This window comes from Lemur catta, chromosome 10 (assembly GCF_020740605.2).
Source record: "Lemur catta isolate mLemCat1 chromosome 10, mLemCat1.pri, whole genome shotgun sequence".
NCBI classification, from domain to species: Eukaryota; Metazoa; Chordata; class Mammalia; order Primates; family Lemuridae; genus Lemur; species Lemur catta.
In genome coordinates, this window is record NC_059137.1 from 8,240,528 (window position 1) to 8,264,662 (window position 24,135).

Consider the following 24,135-nt stretch of genomic DNA (forward strand, 5'->3'; position numbering starts at 1 on the left):
GAATGGCCACAAGTGCTGGGGAGAAAGGGAGGAAATGGGCAGAGAGCATGGCGGATACGCTGATGGAAATGAAGGCTCCATGGGGCGTGATTTGGCACCTGAGCGTATCCCTGTCTGGAATGGGATATAGCCCCCCAAAGAGATGAAGGAAACCCCGAAATAGGCCTTTTACTGGATCCCACTACACAAAACAGACTGCTTGCTTACTGCCTCCACAGAGTCCGAGCCTCCTACTCCCCAGGCTACAGAAGAGGAGAAAGACTAAACCCCCTGCCCCTCCCAGCCAGCCTCTCTGTCACACATGGAAGGAGGGCCACACGTCTCCTTCCTGGATCAGAGCTGTGGAACATCCAGACAGAGCCTCTCAAATGGGAGCAAGATGAAAAGAAACGGTGTGGCAACACAGCACACATCCTCTTACATAAGAAGGCAAGAGGGAGGAGAGCACTGCCCAGTGGCCCAACCTAGAAGGCAGCTCCAGGAGCAGAGGACCCCCCGCTGCCCCACCCCAGCGCTCTGAGCAGTAGAATGACTTATTAAGAACACGGTTGGGTGAAACAAAACCTGAAAAATGGGGTGATGAAACAGAGGAGTGAGATGAAAAGGGATATTGCAGACCCAGGCGAACAAACCAAGGACTGAAACGAGAGAGGACTGAATGAATACCTGGGCAGAAACAGGCCATCCCAGTGCCTGCAGCTGAACAGGTGGAGACTGCAGCCATTAGGAAGAAGCTGATGGCCACCCAACACAGGGATTCCTGGAATCCCTGGAAGAGAGAAGCCAAGAAGTGGCACAGAAGAAGTAGTCAAAGACATAAACCAAAAGACTTCCTCTGAAATGCAGAAAGCAGACACCACGGTCCAGGGAGATTTGATACAGAACCTTCTATCTGCGGCATTCCCTTATTAAGCTTCTGAACTTCAAGGAGTTCTTTGCCCACCAGGCAGACAAAACAAGTCCCTTACAAGAGGAAAACAATGAGACTGGCTTATTCTCTACAGCAACACCCAGGGCCAGAAGGCAAGCGAGCAGGGTGCGCAGGCCCCGGGGAGAGTGGCAGGGAGCGCAGCCCGCGAGGCGAGGGAGGCCCAGTCAGATGCAGGCGTTTCCAGGAAAGAAATAAGGGAATGCAGGACCTGCGAGCGCCTTCATTTTTTTGGCAGTGGGTGGGAGGGGATTTCATCATTTCCTGACGAAATCCAGCTAAATAAGGGATTGATTTAGAATAAAGACTCCAGGAATGGAGAAACTGTGGAGAAACAACAGGTGGTAAGAATTGAATCCCTTTAAAAATACTAAACAGTAGGAATTATGATTCCTGAACACAGTGTTTATGTTATAAACTTGGACTGCTTGGTAATAATAATACAACTGACAAAAAGTTGGAGGCTGTGCGGCGGAGGTGAAGGAAAGGGGAGAGTGCTAATATTCTCCTCTTTCATAACCAGAGTCCACCAACACCGTTCACAGTGGAGACCTAGTTAAAAATCAAGCTTATTGACTCAAACCTCTTCATGTTTTTCCTGACCTCTTTTATCAATCTTAGAAGGCTTTTTTAGAAAATAATAGTTCTTGTGGTAAAGAAGTACCTATTTAAAGAGTAGCGATTTCTCATATTTCATTTCAGTTCCTTTTTCTGTTTAAAGTAAAATAAAAGTTAATATTTTTAATTCAAAACAGGAAGTGTAGTATGATCCAATTTTAATAAATTTCATCCTTGCATCTATCCACCTATCCATCCTTTTCTCGCTATACATAAATTTTCTATGCATAGAAAAATGTCCAAAATTATATTTACTTAATGCTAATGGTCATGCTTTCTAGGTGGCAGGAATTTGGATAATTTTTCTTAAATAAAATAAAATAAGACTAAAGGCTGAGGAAAAAAAAAAGCACTGGTTGGGCCTCTTGGCATGATATTTCTAAAGCAGATGGGGGCAGGATGTTAGAAACACAAAGCCACAAATATAATAACTGAGCCACTGCATCCTTTGGGGGTGAGGAGCAATGGTTCTGGGTGTGAGTGGGCTGTGGAATGTGGGCTCCCCAAGAAGAATCACAGGTCCTGCCCATCTCTTGCCACTCAGGGCCAGATGCTCTCTGGGGACTCCTTCAATGGCCTGGGGACCAGGCATGAGAATGCAGGCTTCCTCCCCGGTTTGTCCACTTTGACCACAACAAAGGGCTTTTGTAAAACCCAGGCTAACTGTTATAGCACCAAGTGCTGGGGGTGTTTAATGTCCTTCAGAATGGAAGGAGTAATTACTCATGATCTGCAGCTTGTCCAAGGATTATCTCATGGTCAGAGGTATTTATAGACCATTTTTCTCCTTAAAGCATATTAGTGTTAATGAAAAACTACTGTCTCTTTAATCGCAATACTGGCACATGCATGGAAAATATTATCCCAGAACTTAAGTGGGAATAGTTTCGCACTCCAGGGCACTCTTTTCAGGAACAGCAAATACTTTGTAAATAAAATGAGCTCAATTTGTGGTCAGTATGATTTTAATGGTAATCTCTAGCCTTTATCTATTGTTGTTACTATTATGTAATAGATCACAATCTCATATATTTTAACAAATTATCATATAGCAACAACTAAAGACAATTAATCTATGTTCCCAAAGATCGGTAGAACCACATAGGGAGCTTTGGAAAAAATACAAATTTTCCCCCGGCCCCACCCCATACATCTGGATGGTTAGAAGATCTCCCAGGTGACTGACTCCCAGCCAGGGCAGCGAACCTCTCCTGCGGCGCTGGCCAGGTGGGGTGCTGTTCCAGCAGCCGTGGGCAACCCGGGGGTGGGGAGATGTCTTTGTGGGCATGGTTCTCTACAGTTTTCACTGACTTAAGACGAAGACCATGTAATTAAGATGATCAAATTGGTAGATACAAAACTGGAAGAGATTTAAGAAAATACACTGGATAACAAGATTCAAAGGAATCATGGTATACTGGAAGCAACCAGTAAAATAAGACTTAAAAGAACACAGACGTTTCTCGACTTACTATGGGGCTGTGTCCTGACAAACCCATTGTAAGTTGAAAATATCATCAAAAATGCATTTAATACATCTAACCTAGCAAATATCATAGCTTAGCCTAACCTATCTTAAACGTGCTCAAAACACTTACATTAACCTACAGTTGGGCAAAATCATCTAACACAAAGCCTATTTTATTATAGTGTTGAATATCTCATGTAATGTATTGAACCCTGTACTGACAGTGAAGAACAGAATGGTTGTATGGGTACTCAAAGTGCGAGTTCTACTGAAGGTATTTCACTCTCACACTATTGTAAAGTTACAAAATTGTAAATTGAACCATCCTAAGCTGGAGACCCTCTGTACAAGTGAAGTTGACATTTAGGTCATAAATGATCAAGTACAAGATTGTTGGGACTTGCCTTAATATCAGGTCATATGAAAAATGACTGAGGCTCTTAGTTGACCTCAAGCTCGAAAGGAGCCAGGAGGATTTCCAAACAACATGGCAGAGAGGTGACGTGAAAAATCCTCCTTCTCCTTCCAAATACATAGAAAGGATGGATAAGTTCCCAGATGCCACAAATGGAGGAAGAACTGAAAACCAGAGTAGGGTGAGTGGAGGATGAGGCCACAGGGCCCACGGGGTTGTTATAAGAACTGGGTCTATTCCATGGGAGCTGCATGGGAAGGGAGCTGGGGCCTTGGCCACTGCCAGATGGCAGGAATCCTGCAGAGGCTAAGAGCTATAAGGAACTGTCTTGTCTATGAAACAGGCTCTTGGAGAACTCCTATTCGCTGGCCTGGGGGTATGGCTAGAAAACTGCTCTCCACCCAGCACCACGGGTAGGGGGGTCACTTGCGAGAAGCAGTGTGCCAAGCCTGCACCACACACCACGCCATGTGGGAATGCCACACCGAGAACTGGGGGCCTGTGGGGCTGGGGCAGAGGTGGGTGCGAGAGCTGCTCAGGCAGCACCACTACAGGACCTGGGAGGTGGGAGCTCACACGGCACACATGTGCTTGTGCGTGTTGGGGTTGGGTGCTGCTGCAGTGCACTTGGATAAGCCTGGCCAGTGGCCACTCGCTGGTCTCAAGAGCCAGGTCACCTGCAGGGACCTGAGTGCTGAGGGCAACGGCGGGTATGGGGAGGCCTAACTGAACAGGAGTAGGTGGGCACTTACTTGTAGTTGTCATCTTCCACAAACTTCTGGAGCTCTTCAATGTAGCGTACGGACTTCAGGTACTTCTGCACGTGGGGCAGGGTGGTGAGGTGATCTGCAAAAGGTGGACAAAATCCAGAGGCTTCAGACTCCCCCAACTCTAGGCCCCAAATGAGAAGTGTAGGAATCACTGACTTTAGATGCTCCTTAGACACAGACTTATTCACTTTTCCATCAATGCTCTTTGGGGTCTGGCCCTGTGCTGGCCACTGGGCACAGAGGGGGGTGATCAGGGAGTGACCCAGGTGGCTGGGCCACAGATACCACACTCTGAGGCTACCACCGTTCTTCAGCCAGAAGGAGGATCTGAGGCCTTCATTCAAAGCTCAGGGGCTGGGGAAGGATGGCTCCCTGGCCTTCAGAACAGACCACAGCCAGGTGCCTGCACCCTGGAATAGGTTTCCACTGGGGTCATCGTGTGACATGAATGCAAGAATGAATGAACAGATGCCACCCAGCCTGGTGCGGAGGCCAACCCAGGTCCCAGCCCTGCCTGGAGCTGCTGCGTCCTGAGGAAAAACGGAGGGGCCCAGACACCTGAGCACCTGTCTGAGCCAGGCTCTGCTCTGGGTGATTTGCAGGGGTCGGCTGTAACCTTCACACCACCTCATGTGGGAGAAATAATGTTCCCATTGCACAGAGGAAGCAGCTGTGGCAACTTGCAAAGGTCACATGGCTGAGAAGTGGCAAAGCTGGGCTTTGATCCCTGGTGATCTGAGGCTTCCACTACATTGTGCTGCCTCTCTTTCCTCGGAGTGACGGGCGTCAGCTGCCCTCTGCAGACCTTCAAGGTCACTGTACTCTTTTTCGAGGGCCAGAGGTGGGGCAGAACAGGCCAAGAGGAGGGGTGGGGGGGTGGGAGAGGCCAGGAAGAGGAGCACAGAAGAGGGTGGGCAGGGCCTCGCTTTCTGGGGAGGTGCATCCAGGTGCCGTGGAGCACCTAATGGTTCTGCCCCTTAATTAATTCTGAACAGGTCATTTTGTTTCTCTGCAATCTCAGTGTACTCGTCTCTGAAATGAGGATAAGGACACAAAGCTGATCATGGGGATGACACGGGTGAAGATGAACAGCAGTAAGAGTGAGGTGAGACTTTGCTGGGCTTTAATGAAATGTTAGGGTAGGGGTTGTGCTAAGGGCCCTGCACGAGTCATGTCCCCATTTTCACACATGAGAAAACCTTAGGAGAAAGCAATTTTTCAAGAGAGAGAGCTGAAACTTGAACCTGCATCTGCTGACCCCAAAGCCTATGTCTGTGACTGCTCTGCTGGTCAGTGGCACAACGGGTGTCAATGTATTTGTGAGTAGAAAGGGCCTGGGACAGGCAAGGCTGCACTGGGAACACAGGTGCTTCCCATGCCTCTTCTCGGAGGAAGCTGACCTGGAAGTGGGGGCACCCACCCTCCCTGGGATGCTTGTGGGGGGCTGGTGAGCAGGGCCCCTACTTCAGTGCGCAGGAACCCCCTGGCTTCCCTGAGACCCTCCCAGATGGAGGCTGCTGGTTTTATATACCCTGTGCCCTGCAGGTAGGGCTGTTTCCAGACTTTTACTCCTCCATGCACTCATGAAAACTCTGCTGCCCAGAGCTCTACCATCTATCCTCCTCTTCACTGCTGACCTCTTCTGATTGGCCACCTGGTCACCTGGGCTCATACATGGGGACTTGGGCACCTGGCTCAAAGTTGAGCTTCACACCCCAAGCCCACTGTCTTCTTGGGTGAAATCAACACCCACACGAGTGGCCCATCAGCACCATGACTTCTTAGTTCCTGGACATCATCTCCAACAACCTTCTCCATCCATCCCAGACACCCACCGTCATGATTACACTTTGGATCTGGCCACGTGTAGCAGAGCCTGGCCAGCTATTTACCATGTCATCTCCCTTTTCCTTCTAGGCCCACAGCTAGATTATATTTCCTAGCCTCCTTCAGCAGAAGTGATGTGAAATGCTTGCAAGTTTGCCATAAAGCCCACCCTTGTATGAGTCCCTCTCTTCCTGCACCTGCAGGCCAGATGTAGAGCCCAGTGGAGGGTTCTGAGGCCATGGGAGACAGCAGAGCCACAGACAGAAGGAGCCTGGTCCCTGCATCTGCTTGGAGCAGAGCTGCCCAGAGCTCTTCATGAATGAATGCACTGGAAGCCAGACAAACCTGGGCTCTGCCACTCATGAGATGAGTGAGTACAGACAAGGGACTAAACTGTCTTCAGCCTCAGTGTCCTTATTTGTCCTACAGAAACAGTAATGTCTAGTTTGCACAGTCTTTGAAGATCAAACCTATGTATAAAGGATTTAATACATGTTTGATGCTCAAGATATTAAAATGAAGACCTTTGTGGGGCCTGCATGGTTTCTAGAGCTTTCTCATAGATAAGGTGCTGCTAGATCTAAACATCAACAAGGTAAGATTTTACAATTCCAACAGCCAAGGGTACTAACCGTAGCTACAGGAAACTTGTAAATCAGCAATTATTCGGAGAATATTATTCATCTGATTGGATCTTTGTTCATTTTCCATGATGCTGCCTGAGGCAGGATATGCAGAATCAATGTAGATTAAATCCAGAAGATAGATCCCTAAAATTAAAGAAGATATTTAATGATGGTAGGAGCTCGCCACTAGCCAGAACAAAATAGCACAAAGTAGTACTGCTCTGCTAGAAGGGTGACTTATGGAAAACTGAGATAATATTTGGACTTTAACTCTAATCCTGACTACTCATTTTTTTCACACAGACTGCTCAACCGTAAATCAAACATCTGAGCAACAACCAAAATAAATGCTGGCAAGATTTTAGCATTTCTATTTCATATGCTCTCCAGCAGCAAGACTTTTTACCTGTAGTCCAACTGGAAAACAAGAGGCCATGAAAGGGATGGATACCTGTGTTTCTCACCAACCGAAGAAGTTTAATAGGTCTAAGGTGTCATGTCCAGGAGAATGCCCATTTGGGCTGAATTCAGTTTTTTCTTTATTTACTTAGTTGCATCTCTAGTTGTCTATCTGTTCATATACACGCGCGCGCGCGCACACACACACACACACACACACACACCCCATCAATTAACTAAGAAACAAAAGAAGAAATTTATTTATTTATTTATTTTATTTATTTATTTTTTTTTTTGAGACAGAGTCTCACTTTGTTGCCCAGGCTAGAGTGAGTGCTGTGGCATCAGCCTAGCTCACAGCAACCTCAGACTCCTGGGCTTAAGCGATCCTACTGCCTCAGCCTCCTGAGTAGCTGGGACTACAGGCATGAGCCACCATGCCCGGCTAATTTTTTTGTATATATATTTTTAGTTGGCCAGATAATTTCTTTCTATTTTTAGTAGAGACGGGGTCTCACTCTTGCTGAGGCTGGTCTCGAACTCCTGACCTCGAGCGATCCACCCGCCTCGGCCTCCCAGAGCTAGGATTACAGGCGTGAGCCACCGCGCCCGGCCCAAAAGAAGAAATTTAAAAAGCAACAGTTCTTGGCACAAAGAACTAAGGCTACACAGAGCATTCAGCCAAGGGTGCTTAATAAGAAAATAAGATGTGGTATAAAAGCATGGCTATGACAGGCCAGTGATTAGCTGCCTGGCCAGGGAAGGGGAAGGGGAACTAGCTGTGCAGTGTGAGCCACTGCATAGCTCTCAGTTAACGGACCACCTGGAGGTGTGCAGAGATGACAGGGGGCATATTCTTCCAGTAGCCCTCCATGAGCACTGCCACTGTGCCCACCATGTGGGGGACTGGGCAGGAGAAGGGTCGTAGAGCAGAATTCAAGGCAGAATACAGTGAGCAAGGCAAAGATGAGTGACTGATATTGAAAAAAAGCACAATTGATTGGGAAGATATAATGATTACCAATTTCTATGCATGAGCAACATTGCATAAAGATATACATAGCAAAACACTGTTAGCAATGAAAAGTGAGACTTGCAAGGATATGGAATCAACCTAAGTGCCCATACACCAAGGAGTGGATGAAGGAAATGTGACGTATGTATACCATGGAATATTACTCAGCCATAAAAAGAGTGAAAATATGTCTTTTGCAGCAACTTGGATGGAACTGGAGGCCATTATCCTAAGTGAAGTAACACAGGAATGGAAAACCAAATACTGCATGTTCTCACTTAAGAGTGGGAGCCAAGCTATGGGTACACAGGGGCACACAGAGTGGCACAATGGGCACTAGAGACACAGAAGGGGTGGTTAGGGAAGAAAAACCACCTATCGGGTGTAATGTACACTATTCGGGTGACAGGTACACTAAAAATCCAGACATCGCCATTACGCAATTCATCCATGTAACCAAAAACCACTTATAGCCCCAAATCTATTGAAATAATAATAATAATAAAATAATAAAAAGGCAAATGTAAGCATTAAAAAAAAAAGAAATGAAAAGTGAGTTCAACAAAGCCACAACCATAGAGGGAGCCTTTGGCATATTTCTTCCAGAATTTATATCTGTGTATACATACATACATACACACACATATATGCATGTGTGTATATATATATATATGTATATATATATATGATATAGTATTATAATAAAATTAATAAGCTTGGTTTTATATAAATGAAAATATAGTTCTTTTCAAATACTCATGGAATATGTACAAAAACTAATTATATACTAGACTATGAAGAAAAGCTCAATAAGTTTCAAAAAGTAAATGCCATAGTATCCATATTCTTTGACCTTACTACAACAGAGCTGGGATTTAACAATAAATATAGAAAAAATTCTAACCATTTGAACACACACACACGCACACACACACAAGTAACTCTTAGGTCAAAGAAAAATTGAAAAATCTGTTTGAAGACAATGACAAAAAGAATACCATATATCAAAACTTATGGGTTCTGGCCAAAGTGGTAATCAGAGGAAAATTTATAGCCTTAAAAGTCTACTATTAAACAACCAAGAATTATTACAAATATTGGAATGAATCTGGTTAACTATATACAAGCTGTAGTATTTTTTGCATGGATGGACAAGCACTGCATTAAGAATTATATGTTCATTAGCTTATTTATCCTTTCAACAGCCCATTTTATAAAGGAGAAAAAGGCAATTCAGAGAGGATGTGTAATGTGCTTGGGGTCACACAGCTGGTAAATGATGGAGATGGGAGTCGAACCCAAGCCTGCCCACTCTGGAGTACATGCTTCCTGCCATCACAGTGGACTGCTGGTGGCTGGATACCATGAGTCATTCGTCTGCTTTTAAAATAGCTACACATTGTTACGGGAAACCGTTAAATCACAGAAACATATGCTAGCACTTCTCATAGGAGCCATTTCCGCTTCCTTTCTTTCTGGCGGTACCATGTTTCCATGATTTTAATAATTAGAAATAATTTCCTTTGTAGAGAAGCTCCAAGTTTGGTAGGTTTGAATCCACAGATTAATTCTTTCTCTTGACCTTGTTTTTCCTCTCCCCTCTTAGAAATGTAACTCAGTTATCTCCCTGAGGATTTAGCAGTGGCAATCCTGAAAATCCCATTATTGCTTCAACCACAACAAAAAGCATCTAGCGCTGAGCAGGGGGGAAAGGATGTGGGACACGGGCAGCTTTATTCCAGACACACAGTGCAGACTCCAGCCTGGCTGACTCACCAGAGTGGCAGAGCGAAAGAGCCCAGGAGCAGGATGGGGGCGGGGGTGGAAACTGCTGCTCCCTGGGGATCTACTCCAAGACAATAACTTCCCTCCTGCCTCACGGGAGCCTGCCACCAATCCCAGGAAGCAGGAGAAACTGAAGCTCAGAGAGATTAAGAAAACTACCCTAAATGTGCTCTTAGGTGATGATCAGTGAAACCAATTTGATGGTAAGTACATGTGGTGCTTATTTTTCCATTCTTGGGATACTTCACTTAGTAGAATGGGTTCCAGCTCTATCCAGGAAAATACAAGAGGTGCCATATCACCATTGTTTCTTACAGCTGAGTAGTACTCCATGGTGTATATATATATATATATACCACATTTTATTAATTCACTCATGTATTGATGGGCACTTGGGTTGTTTCCACATCTTTGCAATTGTGAATTGTGCTGCTGTAAACATTCGAGTGCAGATGTCTTTTTTATAGAATGTCTTTTGTTCTTTTGGGTAGATACTCAATAATGGGATTGCTGGATCAAATAAAAAAAAAAAAAGAAAAAGAAAAAGAAAACTACCGAAGGCCTCACAGCAAGTGTGCTGGGATTTGTTCCCATGTCTGTCAGGCTGCCGTGCCCACGTTCCTACCCACTGGTCATCAGACACACACAAGGAGTCGTCCTTCCTCAGTTAACACCCTCAGGTGGGAGGCTCACCCTGTGCTGCCCTGTGAGGACGGGTGCTGGATGCCGCACTTTCTCTCGGGTCCCTGGAGGAGGATTCCTGAGTAGTGCTTGGCATATGGAGACCCAGGGAAGCTTGCTGTAGAAGGGGCCCTCACCCAACTTCCACAGGCCACTCCTCAGCCCCTGCTCACACCCTGGGGGGTGGGGGGCTCACTACTTTACAAGGGAGTAAATCCTACCGTCAGTGTTCATAATTCCCCTCTACAAAACAAGCACACACCAACACTGTCTACTGTCTACTCCTCAAGTCCTGGGAGTGAGCCGAGGCCACAGCGTGCTGAGGACTGGGTGCACCTCCCAAAGGAGGCCTCCTACCCCAGTGGCCTGGGGAGATCTTGAGCCTCGGCAACGTCTGAACAGAACCTCCAAATCAACAGCCTTTTGCTCCCACAGCAAAAACTGCAGCAAAAGCAGCAAGCCTACAGTTAACACCACACAAATCCATGGAAATCTTTTCGGATTTCCATAACAGAAAATATTTATAAAGTTAAACTGTAATGAAATCATAAGAATAACCACTTGCACTGTGCCAGGTGCTGTGCTGAGTCCTATATGTAGTTGGCACTCACCACAACTGCAATCAGAGACTTGTTTGTATCATTCAAGTATTAAATGTCTGACTTCCCACCAGCCCTAAGACCCCTGAGAGCAGGAAGTGTGTCCTGCACCAGCAGCCCCATCTTCAGCGTCTAGAATAGAGCACACAAGAGCTGCCCGGTAAATACTAGCTGAAAGAAGAAATGTGTGATTGAAGGCATATTTTATTTAACCCATACAATAACCTTATGAAACACATATTATTACTCTCCTTTTTTAGCTGAAAAAAGAGACACTAAGAGTCAAGAGATGGTAAAAATAGCTAATGTTCACCCTGCACTTACTATGTGTCAGGTCCTAAACTAAGAGCTTTGCCAGATTATTGATTCGTAAAAACAACGCTGGTGTCAGGGAGGTTTTATTGCTATTTTATAGAGGAAGAAACTGGAGCTGAGAGAGGCTACATTGCTTGCCTGAGGTCATACAGCTGGGAAGTGGCAGAAGCAAGGTGTGAATTTGGGTCTGAACACAAGAGTTTTCACCTCCTGGGGCCTCAGTTTCCTCGACTGTGAGTAGGGGTAATGACAATGGCTGAAAGGAGTCTCCCAGCCCAGGGCCTGAAGTGCCTAGCAAGCTGAGCTGACCCCAGCCTGGCTCCACAGCGAGGTTCTGCTGCCCATGGGAGCAATGAGCCCAGCTGGGTTTGCCATGACCATGGGTGGCCACCCCTCAGCTGGACCAGTGCTGGGAGCTTCCACCTGGATTGGAACGACACAGCTGGACATCTCAGATCCTATTCTTATTTACACAGAGTTATTGCAGCAGACGACACTGTGCTGGTGGCCGTGTGAAGATGGACAGCAAGTGGACTACCCACTGGCCTGAGCTGCCTTGGGGCTGAGCAGTGCCAGGGACTGGGTTAGGCTGGGAGGTGCAGGCCTGTCAGGGGAACATCCCAAACAGACAACCACTATCTGCTACAGGCAAGGTGGGCATTGCTTGTACCATGGCACCTTCATAGCGACCTTGCACATAGGTACTCTCGTTCCCCCATTTTACAGATTAGGAAACTCAAGCTTAGTGAGAAAAAGTCACTTGGCTAAGACCATACAGCTTGCAAGCAGAGGAATCAGGGCTTGAATTCAGACCTGTCTGACTCCAAAGATTTGGGACAGAGAGCAGAGACAGGGGAGCTGGGAGCTGGAAGCCACTGGCTGGCACAGAGACGAGTGTCCCAGCCACAGAGTTGGGGGCTGAGGACTCCTGCTGTGGCCTCCCCTGCCTTTTGCCCAAGGACACTGTTGGCAGCTAGCATCTGCCTGTGGCCGTGCCCGCCTGCAGACTGGACCTCCTCTGAGATGGACAGCTCCCCAGACCATGCCTGGGCTCTGCTCTCTCCTTCCATGCCCCACACAGGACCTGGTGACATGGCTGTGGCTGCCACACAAGTGCCAACCACACTGCTGTGGTGAGGCAGAGACCCCTAGGGCTGGGAGTGAGCCGCCCTCGGCTCGCTCTGCCCCAGGAGCCCTCCTCGGCGGGCTGGCCTCCACACAAGGGCAGGTGGCCAAACCTGCTTCCTGACGGGGAATCCAGGCTCCCCACCAGAGACGTCCACAAGACAACCCGGTCCCGAGGCGGGAGCGCCAGGCAGACAAAGGAGGTGCTCTCCTGAACAGACACCTTCTCTAAAGCTGGGGGACACCCATGCTCGATGGCGCAGAGCCAGCCTGAAGCTGCGCTCTCGCAGCCTCCCCAGGCCAAAGCCCGCGGCTGGCACCCAGGCCTCCCACAAGCCAGAGCCTCACTGCTCCCTTGTTCTCCCACCGCCGCCCCGTCTCACTTCCACCCGCGTCTGGTTTTGGTTTTTCTCACACAGCTATCTTTTCAATAAGGAAAATTCTGCTGTGTTGAGGGGAAAAAACCCTCCACAGCATAAAAATGTGCCACATTTCCATCTTACGTTTTCCATTTTTCCCTCTCTCTCTTTTTCAAAGTTTGAGATGAAAGACTTTTTTCCATGTTCTCCTGCTCTGCCTTGAAAAGATCACTTTCAAACTTCAGAAATGAAGAGTGCTGGCACCCAGAACTATACTTGTGTGGTTTGATCACATAAACTGTCCTGATAAATTCCAAATGAAATAACAGAGCAGCAGCTCATTAGGGTGTGTGTGCATGTGTGTGTGTGTCTATATAGAGAGAGCATGAAGCAACCCCACATACCACAGGACGAGATCTCAGCAGGCAGCTCAGGCTCCCTGAGAAGATGGGGAAGACTGTGAGTATTAATTAGTGCCTGCTAATTACTATCAGTCAAGCAAAACACAGATCTCAGGACAAATCCAATCCTCATTTAGAGGATATTCCTTATATGAAATCTGCTGGAAGCTTACAGCCATTGAGACAACGTTTCCTAGGTCTGCAGAAAGGGGGCAGGCCCAGGCAGTCACGTGTCAGATGGTCAGAGGCCACGCTTTCTGGGCGAGCCATGGCCTCGTTTGTGCTTTGGTGTTGTGGTCCATGAATCACAAAGGCACATGGGCAAAATCCTGCCACCTGGACAGAATCCTGAGGTCTAAGGGAGCCAAATTGACTCCTGGCTCCCCAAGGTGAAATGAGGACACAGATCCCCTCATGCCCTGGGGATTACCTGGTAATCTATAGGTGCAAGGAGGTAACCTACTGTTTGCCAAGTTTCCCAGAGAGCTATGGATGAGACAGCATGGGCTGGGGTTCTGATCAGCAGGAGAAAGCTGGGTGAGGAGAAGGCATCATCTGGTGACTGTCTTGCTTTGTGCTACATGCTGTGCTGAGTGTGCTACCTGCACTATCTCATTTAATTCTGTGACAACTCTATCGGGAATAGAGACGAAACTGACACTTCTGTCTGTATAACATCCACTCCCTATTCTTTTGGAAATACCTCTTGATTTCCCTTTGGGGAAAATCGTACCTCCCACATTCTTAATTCACTTGGTTTTGGTGGGTCTGGAGCAATTCCAACCCTTCCCTGACCCAGGAATAAAAACACATTTTAAAATATATCCATTTGGGAAAGAAAAACATTTACAAAATAATTCAGAGACGAAAGAAGAAATTTAAATTAAAATCACAAACTATCCACATGATGCAATCAAGCCATATAACTACTCAGAGAAAAATCTATAGCCTCAAATGCTTATATTAATAATTAAGAAAGATAAAAATAAATGAACTTAGTCTTCATTATACAGAACTAGAAAAAGAACAACGAAAGGAGAAAACAAAAATATAAAAGCATAAATAATGAATTTTTAAAAATCAAAAGTTTAGCAGACTGATAAATAAAACTGAAGATTGGTTCTTTGAAAAAGTCAACAACGTAGGCAATCCTTTGTTATGTCTGATCGAGGAAAAAAAGACAAAAAACACAGATGTCCAATAATAGGGATGAGAGAGGGAATATTATTCCAAACATGGAAGAGATGTTAAACTGCAAGTATGTATAATTTTCATGGCAACATATTTGAAAATCTAGATGAAATGGGTGCTTACCAGGAAGATCTATCTTCTCAAAATGTCTCAAGAAGAGGCAAAAAACTTTAACTTACCAATAAAGAGAAAAATATTGAGAAAGATACTATATTTTAAAAGTACAATATCTAAATGGTTTTATGGAACTCATCCATAAAATATTAAAAGAAAAACTGAATGTTATTTAAACTGTTCCAGAGCCTAGGAAAAATCAGAAATATATGTAGTTCTTTTTATGACTATAGCATAATCATTATACTAAAACCTGATGGAGGTGGCATAAAAAAGAGACCAATCTCAATAAATAAAGGTACACAGATTGCAAATAAAATATTATCAAATAAAACTCACCAGTGTTTTAAAATAATATTAGCAAATTGAATCAAAGTATATGAAAAGAATAATAAACCAAGTAGATTTATTAGAAGAGTACAATATTTCAACATATGATCAAGAGATGCTAAAATATCATTGATAACTTTAATATCCACTCCTGAGAAAGCACTGAGCTAGAAACAGACTTCCTTAAAGTGGTAAAGGATACATTTCAGAAAATTAAAACAATCCTCTTAATATTGAAATCCTATTAAATAGGAATAAGTCAATAATACCTGCCATAATGCTATCACTTAACACTGTTCTGAATGCAGAAGCCAATGTGATAAAACAAGACAAAGAAATGTGGAATAAACATTAAAGATGCACATAACATTGTCATTATTTGCAGGTGATATGATTAGTTATATTAGTTATATAATTAGACACTTTAAGATAATCAACTGAAAAACTGTTAGAATAACAAAGTTAACTTCAAAACAAATATACACAAATCAATGTCATTCTTTTTTTCTTTTTTGAGACAGAGTCTCCTGCTGAGACAGAGTCTCTCGCTGTTGCCCTGGGTAGAAATCAGTGACATCATTGTAGCTCACTGCAACCTCAAATTCCTGGGCTCAAGCAATCCTCCCACCTCGGCCTCCTAGAGTGCTAGGATTACAGGCGTGGGCCACCGTGCCCGGCCTATATCATTTTTATATATACCCAGAAATCATCAGCTAGAAAATGTAATGGAAAAAAAGAGGTCTTACACAGTAATACCAAAACTATAAAACACCTGGAAATAAACTTAAAAAAAAATGTTTAAGACCTGTATGAATAAAACTTATTTGAGAGCAAAATTACATAACATTTATTAAAATTAAATATGCACATATTCTGTGCTTATTAATCCTTCTCTGAAGAATCCCTTTCACTGAAATAAAGGCACAATTCATAAGAATATGAACTGTTTCTCTATATCTCTCTGTATCTGAGTTGTCACAATGAGAATGTAACATTTTGGTACTTAGGATAAAAAACTAATAAAGTAAAAATATCTTATGGATATGAAAGGAGATGTAACTAAATGAGGAAATATATACTGTTTCTATTAGGGAATGAATGCATTGTAAGGCTGTTAATTATTGCCTAATTAATGTATAAAGTTCATGATTACAAAATGATTTCAAAGTTCACCTGGGAGAGTAAATAAATGAAAGTAGACATTTTGACAAGAAGAATGAAGAAAGGGACTGTTAAAAACTGCTGTGATGTTACAGTTATTAAGCAGTACAGTACTGCTACAGAATAAGGCAAATAAAACAATGACACACAGGGGGGAGCCCAGGAATAGATACGTACAGATAAGGAAATTGAGTGTAAGATGTAGGTACATTTCAAATCAATAGGAAAAGAACAGCTCCTTTAATAAATGACATTGGGACAAATGATTTTCCATTTAGGAAACTATAAAGCTGAATCTCTACTCACCCCTAAAACAGAATAAATTCCAGATGAATTAGGGATTGAAATTTAAATACTAAGAATAATACTGGAATAAAATATAGGAGAATCTTACTATAATCTTGGGGTATACAAAGGCTTACGGATGACATAAAGCCCAAAACCATTAAAAACCCCGACTGACATATTGGAGTATGTTTAAAAAAAACCAAAAAACCATACACACACACTTCTGCATGATCCAAGAAAATACCACACACAAAGCTGAAAGACAAATGTCAGAGTGGGAAAAATATTTATAAGACAGTCAATAGTCCTAATATATAAGGAGCTCCTACAATAAAGGCAAATAATGTTATAGAAGATGTGCAATTTGTGGAAGAGTATAAATGGTAAATAAAAATGTGAAAGATGCCCAAACCTCACTAATAATCAATGAAGTACAAATTAAAACAAGATTTTTTTTTGCCCTTTATACTGACAAAGTCCATAAAAATTGATAAAACTTAGTGAGAGTATATGGAACTAGTAGTCACTTTATACAAGGCTGAGTATAAATTTATAGAAACTTTTAGGAGGAGAATTTGGTAGTATCTATCAAAAATTTCAAATATGTATTTTCTAGGACCCAAAAATTCCACTTCTAATAAATTTATCCTACAGCAATACCACTACAAATTGGCAAATATTAATAAGAAATATTTATTGCAGCATTGTAATTTATAATTGTGAAAAATTGCATGGTTTAAATAAATTATTTTATATCCAAGCAGTGAAATATCATATAGCTATTATAAGGATAAAATATATTTCTAAGGACTGATATGGAAAAGATATCCATGAATTTTTAATTGAAAAAAATCAGTTATGCCTATATCCTCCTGGGCTTTCAGAGCATGCTGCCCCTCCTCTGCATTTGTCACACACTCCTCGAGGGCAAGGCTGTGACGTATCCATCTCTGCGTGCTCAAGGGCCCAGCACTGAGCCTAGCACAAAGCAAGGGCTCAGAAAACATCTAGGGGGATGACTGCTGCACCCGATGTCGAATCTTTCTTTGCACATACACAACTCTCTGCAATCTGGCCTCTGAGATTCCACTGCTCAGTGGGAGAGGGTGGCCATGGCTGCCGGACACCCCACTCCACAGCTACCTTGTCAGGGACAGCCCCACACTCTGGTATCTCCAAGCTAAATACTCGTATTTCTCTGAGTGCTATAACGTGTTTGCAGAGGAGTTCACGTCACCAAAAGGAAATGCAAGATGATTCCCCCAGTGAAAGCCTCAGAAACCTGCCTCTATATTGGGTAGAATCGAGGCTGCCCACGTGCCAAGGAAAACACTCCCGAGCTTGTCTTTCCAACCCTGGCTCAGAGATTCGCTACTGTGCATAGAAAGGCTCCCCGAGCGATCAAGGCCACCAGGATCCCAGCCAGAGAGTGAGATCACAGACAGCCGCTTCAGTCGCCAAAGTATTTTCCACTTCCACTAATGCGCTCATGTATCTGTGACCACACTGTACCTAGTCTTTAAATATAACAAAAATAATAATGGAGGCAATGCAAAGCTGTCAGCTTTATTCATTACTCAATGGAAACTGTGTAACAAAACACGACATTCTAAACCCCAATCACCAATCCCTGCATTCTCCGGAAAACAAGCAACAGATTTTCAGAGGGTTAGCTAGAGATCTAAACTGATTTTCACTTTCTTAAAGCAAATTCTTTCCTGGTTTTGCTGAAATGAAATACTGAAAGGCTCCGTGGGCCCTTTGGAAGGAAGAAGGCATCTGACTGCTCGTTTATTTGTGGTTTTCAGGCTCAGGTGTTGTGATGTCTCCCTGCCTTTCTCAACAGAGATGAGAGGATGCAATTCCCCACAGGGCTGTCCTAGAAACCTGTCCTCGGTGGGCAGGGCCTCCTCCTGCTCCTCAGCAGGAGCCATGTCTGTGCACTCTGCCCTTCTGCAGGACACCACGGACACGAGGCACCTGAACCAGACCTGCCCGTTCCAGCCCTGCTCCACGATGAAGTCTGTAGGCAGGGCTGTTCCCACCGAGGCTGGGGCCAGTCTCACCCAGGGCAGCCCAAGAACTCAGGCCATGGCCCCAACAGCAGGGGGCGCTGCAACAGCCAGTGGCACTGCTGGTCTGGGCTTGTGTGGGGTGGGTGGGGTGGGTAGGTGGAGGGGAGCCTGGGCCATCAATGGCTGGAGTCAGCTTCAGACCGGAAGGCCCATGCATACCTACTCTTCTTGTGTTACTTCACCCCTGCCCATGAGACTCAACTCCCTTGGAAAATGACTGAAGAAACCTGGTCCCTTGGACTCCGGGCTTCTGGTCACCTCCTTGAAATCCAGCACCAATTTTTCTCAATTCTGGCTCTTCCACTTCCACTGTCCCTGCTGGCCCTGGGGGCCAATGCTCCCCTTGTTAGGACACCTCTGGCTACACCATTAGAGGATACTCTGCAGGGAAAAGAGAGGCCAAAGTGGTAGGAAAGCATGTCTGCTGACCAACTAGAAGCAGCAAAGACCCTGAGAGAAGGTAGTGGGTCACTAGGGGAGAGGAGACTACAATGGCACAGGTGATGTGTTTGGGGACCAGCCCACTCAGTGATGTGCACCATAATTGTGAAAGGGCATCAGAGCCTCAAATCCTCACCGAGTGCCTCCCACATTCTGGACACGGGCATAAAGGGCCAGACAAGGCCGCTGACTCCATGAGGCATGCATCCTGGCAGAAGAGGGGCATTCAGTAGAAACACTAATTACACAGATAATTAAGGGCATGAAACTGCTAAAAATACTCTAGCCTTTTTGTCCAATATCTTAGGCAGGCTGCGGTTGTCATAGCTCCTCTCCAAGCTTCACAATGCTGCCCAAGGATGACAAGAAGAAGAGAGATGCCAGAAAGTCAGCCAAGAAAGACAAAGACCCAGTGAACAAATCTGGGGGCAAGGCCAAAAAGAAGTGGTCCAAAGGCAAAGTTAGGGACAAGCTCAATAACCTAATTTTGTTTGACAAAGCCGCACATGACAAACTCTGTAAGGAAATTCCCCACTATACGCTTATAACTCAGCTGTGGTCTCTGAGAGACTGAAGATCGAGGTTCCCTGGCTAGGGCAGCCCTTCAGGAGGTCCTCAGTCAAGAACTTATCGAACTGGTTTCAAAGCACACAGCTCACGGGATTTACACCACAAATACCAAGAGTGGAGATGCCCCAGCTGCTGGTGAAGATGCACGAACAGGTCCAACCAACTGTATATTTGGAAAAATAAAACTTTATTGAAAAAGAAAAAATACTTTAGCGCATACTTATTTGGAGGAATTATCCTCAGACGCCAATGAGAGACCCGGAAGGGATCAGAGGCACACGAGCCAGAAACAGGTTAGTTTTGTCTTTAACGTTCAGGGAGTTCATTGATCTGCTCTCCCTTGCCTTAGCCACTCTCCTCAACTCCAGAGACGTTACATAAGCTGCCCAGGATCGCTCAGCATGCACATGACAATGGTGGGATTCCGGCCCAGGTGGTTTGGCCCCAGGGGCCCACGGGGGTGTCTGTGTTGTATGTGATACTCATATGTAGCTCAGTCCATACGCTGGAGGAAAGATATGAAAACTCAGGGCATCTCTGTTCAAATCCTGGCATTGCCACTTACTGTTCTGTGTGGCCCCAGGTGAGTTACCGAACTTCTGGAACCTTGTTTTCTTCATCTGGAAGATGGAGACAGCACCCGTAACTTCCTCACAGGGCTGCACTGAGATGGGGCAGACAGAGCACAGGAAAGGGGCTTGCACAGAGTGTGGATGAAGCACAGCGTGTGGGCGCATGCCTGTAGTCTCAGCTACTCGGGAGGCTGAGGCAGGAGGATCGCTTGAGCCCAGGAGTTTGAGGTTGCTGTGAGCTAGGCTGATGCCACGGTACTCTAGTGGGGCGACGAAGCAATACCCTGTCCCAAAATGAACGAACAAACAAAAAACTAGAAAATCTGGGCCAATGACCAGTACCCTACCCAGTAGGAGCTGTTTTGAGGGGTTCTGGAATGCTCTGACCTACCCTTTGCCCTCCATCTTCTCACATCCATTTGCAGATTGCTACTTCCAGAAAAGAACTGGAGTGTGGGGGAAGCCCAAACACCCTTTCCTGTTGACAAACCCCAAAGCTGAACAGATTTCATCACATTCAAGGGCACACTGAGGAGAAAGAAAATCCAAAAGAGGGCACATGAAAAAATACTGCCAAATAAGGAGCCTGTGGTGTGTGTGCACGGGCATTCCAGTCCCAATCCAGAAGGAAGTCTGAAGACACTTGTCCTTTTGTACACACTACAAGAGGACAAGGCTTCTGTGACAGGAGAGAACTGGCAGAGACAAAACAGCAAGATCTCGCAACAGAAAGAGAGATGCATGAGATATGAAAAGAATAAAAGGAAACAAAACACACAGCAGAAGAATTAAAACAGTAAACGTCAGAGGCAGTAAGGAGCGAGCTGGATGCCATGGAAGCTCTCCCCATGGGTGTGGGAGGCCAACTTGGCAAGCTCTCCCCGCCGTGCCAAGGAAGAGGGCAAGAGAAGAATAAAGGGATTTGCGGGCTTAAGAACAGAGAGCTGACCCAGAGAAGCGTGTTTTTCCCATGGAGAGTTTACCAGGTACAAGGAGAGAGATCCATCCCTAGACACATCCTGGCTAAATATTTGAATTAACAATACAATCTTGCAAAAATCCATGCAAAACACAAAAAGCAAAAAACCATAAAAGTGACCCCTGACCCTCCAACTGAGTTTTAGGGCCTTTTCCGCTGCTCTAATAGAACCATACACTCCACCGGAACAACCATGATGCGGTACGCTAACTACTGGCCTGCCCGCTGCTTCCCTGTGGGGGGAGGAGCTTCTCAGAGGCAAGGAAGACTGTTTATTCATGAAATGTTAGTGGACATCTGGTGATTTGCCAATTGCTTTGATTTTTTAAAGAAGAAATATATTTTCCTCTAGTAATTATGGTACTTAGGCATAAAGATCCAAAGAGAGGATATATGATTTTTGATGCCATAAAATTTGGTCAATGCACATTTTTTCCACATAAATCTATGGGGTTGTTTCACCACTGCAGACCGAGGGCGGCAGAAGAGGCCAACTTCTGAATTCGCTATTAAGGGATCAAACCCGCTCTAGCCACACTCCCTCGTCAGCAGTCTGCGAGGCCCAGAAACTCCTTCCGCAGAAGCTGCCCAAACCGCTGGCTTAGAAAACAAGCACTTGGGCAGCTTTTATGGTTGTGTCCGATCTGGATGGTCCCAGCGAGCTCTGAGGGTGAATGCCTTTCTGCGGGGCACAGTGGAGAGGCTGCCCCGGTACTCCAGCCAGAATAGCACGAGGAGGGGCAGCTCTGCCAAGTCCAGTTTGGGACGGGGGTGAGGGTGCTTCCAGCCAACTCCCTGACACAGACAGCAGGAGCTTGCACTTGGCCATGGAGGGCACACTGATGCCCACTCTTCATGTGCCATGCCTCGTGCAGCTGACAGCTGTGTGGGGGGTGGAGGGAGTGAGGTATCCTGGGGACACCAGTAAAAGGGTCCATTTGGAGGTTGAAAAGACCATCTCAGCTACCGTGGAAAGTCCACCTCACAATGGTGAAAGAGGAATAATTTGCAAATGTCCTCTTCCCAGGCTGCAGTGGGCACGGGTCTGGGAGGAGGCCTGCTTCTCCCCCTCGGTCAGGTTTCCTGACAGCGACCTGGCCCCTGGGCATGTGGGCTGGGAGAGGGGGCACCTGCAGGCAAATGAGTACTAGGAATGCTGACAGTGGTCACTGAGCTCTGGGCTGAGCTGCACCTCCACAATCTCGTGGAGTCTTCTTTTACAGAAGGAGAAAGGGAGGCTCAGAAAGGGTAAGTTGTTTGTCCAAGGTCACACAGCAAGTGCGTGGCAGAGCTGGGACTGCACCCAGGGCTGACTCTGGAGTCTGACTCTGACCCACGGTGAGGCCCCGCCTTGCCCTTCCTGCCCAGGCCCTACTTGACAGCACCCCTGCTGAGCTGGGGTGACCATGAGCCATCTCCTCAGCTCATCTACCAACAGAGCTCCAATGAGAGATCATTACCCTCATTGTCCAGGTGGGGAAACTGAGGCTCAGAAAGACGGGGGACTTTCCCATGGTCTCTTGGCCAGTAGTTGGAGGAGCCAAGGTTTGAATCTAGGTCTGGTCACAACCCTGCTCTTTCAACCTCCCAGCCACGTCTGGAAGGACGCAGGGGCCTGCCTGTCAGCTGTGAACCTCTGTTTTGCGTTCACACTGGGGCAGAATTGCGTGGTCCCACCCTCTGTGATCCTTAGTTCAGTCCTGGAGGGCAGAGGCCAGGCCCTGCCCTCAGAGGGGCAGATGTCCTTCTGGGGACTGGAAACATCTCCAAGCTAGAAGAGGACTTTGTTCCAAGTGTATTGTCAAGAGCTCAGGAAGACAAGTCTGATTTATAGCCCCCAAACCTCACTCAACTGGTGTATGGGCCCCGGCTCTGCCATGTCACTGGGCTCAGGCCTCGAGGGCCAAACACTTCCTCCAGACAGAGACATCCAACCCAGTGCCATGGACCTCCCCTCTGCCCCGGCATGGACCACACAACATAGCCCTCTGAGATTTCCCAGCTCTGACACTGGGAGATGACAGTAAGAACTGTGTTGACCAGTGGATGGGCTGTGCTCAGAATCAGGAGGACTGTCACATTCTGGAACAGCCTGGGGAGGGCAGGGGCCCTGGAGCCAGGCAGTCTACCGGGAGGGCCAATGCTGCGCCATTGACTTGTCCTCAGCGGCTTTAGGACAGCTCCTCAGGCCCTCTGATCCTCGGTGTGGGCCTCTGTTGGCAGGGGGCAGGTGATAAGGGTGAGGACAGAATGAACTGAGCTGTGTACAAGGTCACTGCACAGCAAAGGTTAGGGTGACGATGATGACTTCAATAGAAATGGCAGGCCCCCCATAGAGAAACAAGGACCCAGGGCTCAGCTTCCCCCTCTCCTCCATTTCCTCCTTCTGGGCCCCACATCCTGATCCATCCACAGCAAGGGCTGGACAGGGATGTGAGCACCTTGAGAATGACTCGTTCCCTGCCCTTGCCTCCTCTCCGAGCCTCCTCCACAGCCAGAGCTGAAACAGGCTCTCCTGTTGGGGAAGGGGAGCCACAGTGGCCGGGGAGCCCTCTCTACTCTCCAGGGCAGCACAGGGAGTAGGGAGACCCAGTTTGAACACCCACTCCACCAAGTGACCCTGGGTAAGTGACGTCGTACTGCCCCTCTAAGCCTCATCCCATTCGATCTCACCCCATGTGAACATTCTGAGCCTTCAGTAAGATAACATAAGCAGACCAACAGGGGCCTGGCACATAGAAGGTTTGTTTATTCAATCAGTCATCCATTCATTTGTTCTTTCACCACATGAACACTGCTGCTGAGTACTGCCTCAGCCAAACTCTGTGCTCGGCTCTCAGAATACAACAGAAAAAACCAGATGTGGTCCCTACCTATCCTCACGGGCCAGGCAAGGATCAAGGCACTGGAGAAATGCCTGAGTCCCTCCCCTCCTCCGGGGAGGCCCCTTATCCAGCAGGGAGCTGGCTCCCACTTGGGCGTGCAGGGAGAGTCCCAGCTCGCTTGTCCACAGCTCGGGAATCTAGCTGCACTCAGGCCAGGGCAGCAGCCTGGTGATTCTGCTTATCTTTCGGGCAACTATA

At 46.3% G+C, this 24,135-nt stretch overlaps 1 protein-coding gene across 23 annotated transcripts in view; it reads right to left on the reverse strand.

The window, feature by feature from the left end:
* The window catches only part of RALGPS1 (Ral GEF with PH domain and SH3 binding motif 1), a 262,547-nt gene that overhangs the window by 44,934 nt on the left and 193,478 nt on the right, over positions 1-24,135 (reverse strand). For all 23 annotated transcript variants that reach the window (XM_045563418.1, XM_045563417.1, XM_045563406.1 and 20 more), the window contains 2 exons: positions 6,659-6,796; positions 4,182-4,275 (listed from right to left, as the gene is read on the reverse strand). In XM_045563418.1, the coding sequence (XP_045419374.1) occupies positions 4,182-4,275; positions 6,659-6,796 (232 nt within the window). The remainder of the gene's footprint in view (positions 1-4,181; positions 4,276-6,658; positions 6,797-24,135) is intronic.